The following is a 9,409-nucleotide window of genomic DNA, read 5'->3' on the forward strand; positions in this document are numbered from 1 at the left end:
TTTTGAAAGCGTTTTTACAACGCTCCAAACTTCTCAGGTGAGTGTGACTATTGTCGGCAGCCTCTTTTTCTTCGGCAACCTTCCCATTAGAACTGCGTGTTAACCAGCTGTTCTATTATCGGCAACTCGAAATCAACCCCATTTTGTAGTGCGTATGCTTTATTTGAAGAAAAATGTAGCATTACTGGATTGCTCGATCGTTCAAATATAATCAGATTGAAGCTGAAAGGCTAAACAATCGTTTGGACACATTCAGGGAAGTGCGTTGATGGGAAAACATAGTGAAATTAACGTTTAAATTTAGGTTGCCGAAAACAGTCAATGGGTGCCGAAGCCAACATTTACCCTAGTTACAGTGCCGCATTATCTAACTTTTGTTTTGTTTGTTTACATATAACTAATACTAATACCTCCTTGTTTTCTCTCTAATTTGTCTACTATGTCCCACCATCACGATGAGAGATGAGCTACCGTACATGGTACACGCTCATATACACTCCCAAAATAGTATGCCGCAAGTAAGTATATCACAGAGGCAACTAAAGATCCAGAAACAAAAACCGAAAACGCTGAACGGCAGATTGGTTTACAGTGGTCGACCAGGGTGTGTGCTGATAAATTACAAAATTACAATTACATCATTATTCCATACATCAGCTTGAATTACGTTGATCGATATTACATTTTTTTTGCTGTGCACTACACCACCGGAGCCAGCAAAGTTCAACAATCCATCGTTGCTTATGCCTTTGTTGTCGTTTGGAACCAGTTTTGCGAGGTAGGTGACGATTGTGCGTATTTCTCGCGTAAATTTTGAAAAGGGCCTAGCCTGAACAATACGTAAAGAGCAAATTGAAACATTGTACGTCGCGTGAAAGTGGAACTTAATGAAGGCCTAAGTACTTTTTCGTAGTTTTTAGTTTTCGGATTTGAAAGATCGTCGGTTACAGTGGCCTGCTTACTGAGCAGAAAAACGCGGTCCCAGGTCCTTACATATCAAAGAGATTTATGGTAAAATCGCTTGTGTATCGTGTATTTTGCGAAACTCGTTGTTGTCGTTGGTTCCGGGTTTGAATGGATACAAAAATTAGAGCAACGGTATTATGTGATATGAGGGGCTCGGTGGCCTTAGAGCAACCGTTTTTGCTTACTGAGCAGAACATCATGAGTCTCTCAGGCCCATCCACAATCAAGATTCGTCAATCGTTTTATTTGTTAATATGACTACATGGTAATAACAGCAACTCGGTGATTAAAAAGGTGCTCGTCTGCCTAGTGGCAAACGTTTTTGCTTACTGAGCAGAAGACCGTGGGTTTAGTCCCAAGTTAGGACATTAATTCAGCTTATCGTTTACCAAAACGAACCCTGCTGCAAACCCAACCCTCTTATCCAACATCCCAGTGATTCCTCGTGGAAGTGCAGAGGTGTTCTCGGCTTCCATCAAAGCGAGTGTCATGTCAACACAATCCTTCCCATTCCTTTCTTGATCTGTGTTCGGGCGCGGCCGGCGCTGGTATTGCCTAATTTAAGATCACCAGTTTTTACACATTGAGGATGATTGCTAGTCCCAAGCATCGTCTATTGGTTCTCTGTGTAATTACAGCTGATCTGGCAATAACAGAGTAGCAACCGTGGGCGGTCAATCAAGCTCAAGCTCAAGCTCAAGCTCACACTCGGGCGGACGGAGTCAAAGAACAATGGCCGTCGTAGAAGCACACTCTGGCTGACGGTGTCGAGGAACAATAGCCGTCATGGACTTGTCGAACACATCGTGGATTCTCCGGGGGCGTCGCACCAACCGCAGCCTGTCAGGAGATGATCCTGTCGAAGAATCCAAATGCAAAGAAAAAAGGCCTACTCGCTGAGCCTGACCCCAAATTAAACCCCTGTGACGTCACGTGTTGCTTGTTTATCGTTTTACAACTTCAACAAACAAATTACCTTTTTTCCTTTTGACTAGGACTAGCCTATTGTTCTGTACAATTGGGATAAGTTGTAGCGCAGCCACTATAACAAATCATTACAAATTGATAATTACGTTACACTAACCACCCAAGTAACAATCTGAACAGTAAGAACAGAAGTTGATTATTGGTTGATTTAAGGTATACAAAGCTGATTAACAGTAGGCTGAATATATAGTTGATTAGTAGTGCGTGAAGCTAATTGTATCCCCATAATTCAACCTCAATAGGTTAGCTGATCTAAAGATTGAACAAGCCTTATTTTAGCTTAGCACTACTCCACAAATCAGCATTGCCTTACAAATATTTTGAAATCCTGATTTGTTAAATGTAGTCAGTGTCACTCGTTGCATTTCCGGCATTTTAGCTCTGCTAAATTCACTGCCTACCTTTCTAATCCCAAGCAGCGGCAGCAGAAGAGACAAAGTTGAGTAGTCAGCACCTTGTTGCGGTCCCATAAAAATATATAAGATATGAAGCGGTCTTTAATGTTTTGTCTAAATAAAACTAGAAGGCTGGACAAGGGTTGGAGAAGCTGATAATTTATGTAACTGTTAAGCTTTTGGCTGATTAAAATCACCAGATTTAGATATTTAAAAGCTGAACAAAGGTTAACGTGGTCTATGTTCAACAATTATTCAAACTAAGGCGATTGAACAACACTTGTTAAGCATCAAATTGTTACCTGGACGTACTACTATCTCGTACTACGCACTCCTTATTTCTTACTAAGCAACTTACACTTATTACCACCAAAGTAAAGAGAAAACAGCCCAAGATTAAAACACTTCTACAACGTTGAGGTTCTTTTACTTTCTAACCTCTACAATATTTGCTACGTTAGGAACTCGCGCACACTTCCACTCCTTTCAAGAGTAACTTTTAGAATCGTCTTTTTCAGCAAGCTATAATTGAAAATCAAGCTGTAAAGACAATCCGATCAACTACCAACAATATCCGAACATTGACGTTCTTGATCGTCGCAAGTTGAGTTATACCCCGTACAGACTATGGCTTATATCATGTAATATAGGCTGTCTTGCAATGAGCACTCATATGTACATCTAGTTTTCACTGGAAATCCTATGTATGAGTGCTCATTGCAAGACAGCCTATATTACATGATATAAGCCATAGTCTGTCCGGGGTATTACCCTATCCACTTATCCAACACCTGTGAGTGAGCTTCTTCTTCTTCTTCTTCTTCATTCCTTTATTTAACGTCGGTCTCTGTTCCGCAATCTAGTGCCAATCACCGACGGACATCGATTGCCATCCATTGACGGCAATCGAAGGCAGCTTCCACACGAAGAAAGGCAGCTTCCACACCTGCGAAGCATATCGCACCCATTCAAAATACATGGGCCGGGACCAACGGCTTTACTTCCCTTCCGAAGAAAGACGTGACCAGAGATTTTTATGCCTCAGAAAAATCCCACCGACCTCGGCTGTTATTGAACCCAGACCCATTGGGGTGTGAGAAAGTAGTCACGCTTACCACTACATCACCGGCGCCGGCTGAGTGAGCTTCGGTACCAGAGCGGGGAAGTATTTTGCCCGTTCAAACTTCTCAAACGTCAAAACACCCATGTCTCAAATAAGGAAGGTGGAACAGGCTCGTACCCTCGCCGAGCTTACGAGGGAGCGCCAGCTGTACCAGTGTTGTTAGTTTTGTTTATCTTTTTATCGCTGGAAACAGAATGTATTATAGGATGGGTATTTTGGGACGTATAGAGGAGCCAGTGCTGCAAAATCTCGACAATACACGGTGATATTGACAACTCTGCTTTGGTCACTCTTTTGAGCTAACAATCATAGTCAAGGCAAATCATGTCGATGGTCAATGACAATGCAGTCAGTGACGAACATGTGCAGACTTTATAATCAGCTAAATTTGTAACGAAATTAAATGACTTGAACAACAAAATTACATGGAGCCAGGTATGGAAAATCATTTACATTCATTTCATGCATTCATTTACATTCGTTTGTCTCCAACTTTTTTAATCAACAGCATTCCGCAAAATATTGTTTAGAGCTTTAGTAGGTTTTGTTATTAGCTACAACTTTTGGCCATAACTCAAATCTGTATCTCTTATGCATCACGGATTAGATCGGGCAGAACTTGTTACTGTTTTTCAGTGAATGTAAAATACATTCACTGAAAAACAGTAGTGGCTTCTGTTCGCTTATTGTGTGCCCAGGGCCACATTGGCTTCATTCAGACACACTCCGGTTACGCTCGGGAAAATGGTAGAAATCATATTGAAACAATACCCATTATATTAAACGTCAAATCACAAAAGCATTGCAATTGGCGGTTATATCACCGACAAACCGACATGAATATAGCAAAAACAATCAAATTTCTTACCAAATCACACTACTGACATCTGGTTCTGTGGTCACGTGAAATAGGGTGAATGGCTCTAATGTTGGCCTATGGATCTAAGATTGGGCCCATCGCTAAAAATCTGCTATTTATCAATTGTATCTAGATGAGCGCGTCATTGGGACGGTAATAATGGATATTTTTGGTTGCAATTGAAAATTTAGTCGATTGCTGAATTTATGTATGAGCCCAAATTAGGGACACTTAGGCCAACGTTACATACATTTTCCCTATTTAACTAAACCATGAGCCCACATGCAAAAGTTATCAAGTGGTTTATGTCTGAGCTATTCTGGACAAATTATGTTTAACTAATCAAAAAAATCCTATGGTTTTGACAGTTCGGATCACTGCACATTTAAATCGGCCGTTTACGATTTTTGAGCAAACGTCAGAATTAAATTTCATGTCGATTTGTCGGTGGTTATATTAAGAACGGTGGACCACCACATTGTATATTTTCCCCCATTGCGTGCTACGTTTTAACAGTGGTGCCATTCGGTATGTCTGCCTCATGGTTCATACAAATACGAATCCATTTCCTACGCGCTATTGGGATCTTCGGGAATCGGTAAATGCGATTTACTACTGCGTCCGACATTGAACGCTTTATACTTTATTTTTTGGTTTTTACTTGAACCCCTAAAGTAAGAACATTACTACGCGCAAAAATAACAATGATACAATGCAACACCGCAACACGGCCAGCTTCGAAACAAAAAACCCGATGGTAGTTTTGCACACACACTCAGAGTCTTCAAAATCAACCAATCAGCGACTGGATAACAAACTGGATCAAAATCTATACCTAGTTGCATGATCTTAATCTTATTGCGAAACCGAACTTTTTGTCAGTGAAAACCTCAACCTGAGCCAGGTTTTAAAAACAAACGAGCAAACTGAAATTTGACAGAAAACAAGCAGACCCAATCTTGCTACCCGATCCAGGTTGGAACTGAATAATAAACGAATTCGCTATTAGATTTGTAGATACCATCACAGAAGAAGTACAGCCTAAAAAGAGTGAATTCGACAGTGAGCATGCATAAGGGCGTATAAGCGATGATCGATTCTCTTCATCGATTTTCTCTTTGCATTGCTACAGATAAGCGAAACAATTTTCAAGAATTTGTTCAATGGAGAGTTGTAATAGGTTGTATTGGCTATCAAAAGCAACAGCAAACGCACTGAGAAACGTTAAATATAGCGAGTTATTAGCAAAAGAGAAAATCGACGAAGAGAATCGATCATCGCGTTTACGCCCTTATGAATGCTCACTGTCGAATTGAGTAAAGAGGCGACATCTAATCCAGTTAACAGGTCTTCTTCTCGATTGGAATAACTCAAGACCAACAATTTAAAAGGCCTCAACTCCATTTTGTAAACAAACCTTATAAGGCCATTTTCTCGCGAACCGAAACCTACACCCAAAAAATATTGAAATCTAAATAATATAAAAGTTACGCTAAATAGCAACTCTTCGTACCGACGCAAAGGTCGGTATAAAGGGAGAGAATGCAAACTTAGTATAAAAATAGTTTATGCGTGCCATAGTATAAAATCGAAATATACTTTCAATGCATATATAAGGTTTATTCGAGAGAACGTATTTTTCGCTTCTTTATTTTATTTATGGAAAATATTATTGTTTTCAAATAAAAATAAAAATTGTCTCAGAAAGCTTTTTTAATTAGTTTATTTTTTATGAATATAATTTAAAAAAATACTTACAATTTCGATGCTGCCCAGCAGATCACAGTCGCAGTAGAAATCCGCCGGGAAAAAGCTCTTCACCAGCACGAAGCTCCGAAGGGAATCCAGATGGTCTTTTTCCTGTCATTTAAGTAAACACTGACCGAATTCCACTTCGTTATTCGGACTTAGTATAGTTTTGACGAAAATTTTAATCGGACCAATGTATACATTTTGAAAAACCATAAAATGCATAAAATTTAATCTATATCCGTTTTGTAATATTTTTGAGTGTACATTCGCACGAGCATTCACAAACCTAACACACAATCGGTAGATGAGAATTTCCCCTACCTGTTCATTTGGTTGGTTTGCGTTGGCGGACTTTGGTTCGCGAGAAAATGGCCTTACAATGTTTGTTTACAAAATGGAGTTGAGGCCATTTCAATTGTTCGTCTATAGTACAGCCTACTGAGAGAAAAAGGTACAAACAAAGGTCAGAAAACACCGTTTTTTTAATCAATAATCCTTAGATGTTAATTAGATCGTGAAAAGCCCCACCGTACGAGAAGTTTGTTTTTATTTATTGTTGTGACGTTTCGTAAGTTCGGGAGCTACAAAGTGTTTCAGTGAATAATAAAAACATGTTGGTAATCTATTCTGTATTGAATATTTGCATGAATCTTAAAGTTTCATTCCCCGTCTTCCCCTACAGATATACATACCCTCAACAATTTTCAGTTGCTTCACAGCGATATAAATGTGAAAAGCTTTGACGTTCGCCTCTTTGTTCAACCTTTTATCCATCTCAAGTATTCTCAAACATTCCCAGCGATCAAGAGTTCATGGATAATTAACAAAGCATTCTATCACGCTAGCAACCCCGCAATATGATCCTATCATAATTTTCAGAAATGTCAGGAATGGTCACGAGCCCCCGACGTTCAGCCAGAATGTTAAGACTATCCACTATTTTATTATAAACTACTACTATTATATCAAATATAAAAACCCATCATTACCATCATGGCGAACAATATAATGTTTGCTTTGCTACAATAATTATTAAAAAGCCATAATGACAGCTATCCATACAAATCAATCGTTACAAATTTCGTCAAGATACATTATTTGTCAGTTCATAAAAAAAAAATCACTGGATTACTGATCAAAATACAATTTTAACGTGTGAAATGCAGTGTCTCTTACATGCTGTAAGGTGTTACTGAACGTTTGATATGCCTAGGCATCAAATTGCAAACATTTTTTCCTTTAAAATATAATGAATTTTGTGAAGCAAAGGTCAAGAAACACTCCATAAAGTTAAATGCTAAATTTGGTAAGCTTTGTAAGAAAAGTACTCAAAATGTATCGTTCACATAATCAAACACAATATTTGAGGCAGCAAACTGAAGCATTTATTGATTCTATCTAGTTGAGCAATTGTTCACGGTATGTATCGCCTAGCCCCAAACAGGTTTTCCTTGATTACCGGCGGGGAATCCATTAGCCCATGGGCTCTGCCCCGACGCCGATGACAGGTCGTTCCAAGGGCCAGCCAGCGCACGGTACAGCTGAGTCGTGGGAATCTGATTACCTCCGAAGGTCAGCGGAGCAAAGGATTCATCCTTAATAGCAATAACATGGTGATTGAGGGAGGCAGCATCCGAACGGTGATGGGCTGCGAGCTTAGCAGCTTGAATTTCTAGGATAAACATACATGCATTAGAATTAGATTGCGTTATCTTAAACAAGTGGGCAACATGGGCCTACCAGCACGATGAATCTCAGCAGCAGCTGCCTTAGCCGAGCTTTGTATCGCTTGAGCGGCCAACGATTCCTTGGCAGCTGCTATACGTTGATGATGAGCTACATTGGCTTTGGCAGCCGCTAGACGATGTTGAGCCAAAACGACCGCTTGAGCTGCAGCTGCTGCTTCCGATCGTTGCACAGCTGCGACTGCTTCACTCTTCTGCGATGCGTAGGCAGCAGAAGCCTCCTTCTCGTTTGCGACCTTCTGCTGGTTCAGCACATTATCTTTAGCCGCTTGGACCTGCTGCTGAGCGATCAATACCTGAGCCGAGGCTTGCTTGGCAGCAGAAATTGTGGCAGCTATCTCTGCCGGAGAGGGTCCGTGCTTCCATCCACTGTTCCTAGAGGGTTTAGCATGTAACTATGGTTAACACAGATAAAATAACCACGTAGGCCGTAGAAAGTCAACCTAGGATCAGAAGTTCATGTGCCTTTTATTGGCAACTTCATTAAATTCTCGATACAGAAAACCGAGCAATTGCTTAAACAATACACTAACTAGAGAGTAGTTCCAATTATTATTATATTAAACGTTTGTAACACTCACTGAATCCAAGGTGCCGCACTTAGTCTTGATGATCCGCTCCAAGGATCACTACTGCCCCCAAAACCTACGGCATTATGTCCACCGAAACCGAAATCCAAACCACGTTTCACGGTGTTCTTAGTTGTCGTTTCTTCTACCTTCGCCTCACTGCCAGCCACAGCAGCAACTGTCACAAATAGAATCTGAAATATTTAAAACTGTAATCAGCACCTGTGTAATTCGATTTTCCTCTGAATTCAGATTCACCACAATCTTCAACATCTTTCGCTTGAACTTTTCAAAGACTGTTGCTTGCCTCGGGTTGAAACTTGATTTGAAACTGACTGATTTGCCCCCAGCGAAAATCAATATATATACCAGAAAAGTTTCGTAGAACGATCCCACCCAAAAAAAAACTTTTCGATCTGATCAATTCAGTAGCTTGATAACTTTTCGTAGCAATTTCCAAACCCCTTCAACGCGCGCACCAATTTCCGTTGAAATCAGCGGTAATCTAATTTGGCCGCGTCTTATCAAAAACGTTCATCATGGGAAACTATCATCGTCATTGTATTTATTTTATCCATCGCCTCGCCACCATGGCTGATGGCTAGAACCTGCCTGGGTCGTGAATATGCCGAAGGCTCACACTTCTTGTTGTTGCTGCTGCTGTCGGCAGCAGCGTGACTGTATCCCATCGTAGCTCCTCTATTGGAATTGATTGCTTGGCTGGCGGGCAGCAGCGTGGAAATGAGCCTAGTTTGGATTACGACAGACACGTTCCAACCAGGCAGCCACCCACTTACTACCAATTGGTTAGCTATCGGGCAAAGAAAGTCTACCTTTGCTAGTTCAATTTGCTGATGCTTCCAGATGGGTGGGTTGTGAGGAATCAATTAAGAGGGACTGAGGTGGGAAGCTATTTGATTGAACAAGAAGACAAAAATGTTGAAAATGTAATGATCGTAACATAGAATAATGCTTTGTACTATGATTAGTTATTGCATGTTGCAACATTTTAA

At 40.4% G+C, this 9,409-nt stretch overlaps 1 protein-coding gene across 1 annotated transcript; it reads right to left on the minus strand.

Moving 5' to 3' along the window:
• Positions 1-7,512: 7,512 nt before the first annotated feature.
• Positions 7,513-8,669, minus strand: LOC135710426 (uncharacterized). Its single transcript, XM_065232998.1, has 4 exons — positions 8,655-8,669; positions 8,409-8,590; positions 7,823-8,202; positions 7,513-7,754 (listed from the first exon to the last, which is right to left on the minus strand). The coding sequence occupies exons 1-4, from the start codon at positions 8,667-8,669 to the stop codon at positions 7,513-7,515; spliced, it is 819 nt and encodes a 272-aa protein (XP_065089070.1).
• Positions 8,670-9,409: the final 740 nt, after the last annotated feature.

This window comes from Ochlerotatus camptorhynchus, unplaced genomic scaffold, assembly GCF_037179485.1.
Source record: "Ochlerotatus camptorhynchus isolate MF236.1 unplaced genomic scaffold, CSIRO-AGI_Acam_v1.1 ptg000383l, whole genome shotgun sequence".
NCBI lineage: Eukaryota > Metazoa > Arthropoda > Insecta > Diptera > Culicidae > Ochlerotatus > Ochlerotatus camptorhynchus.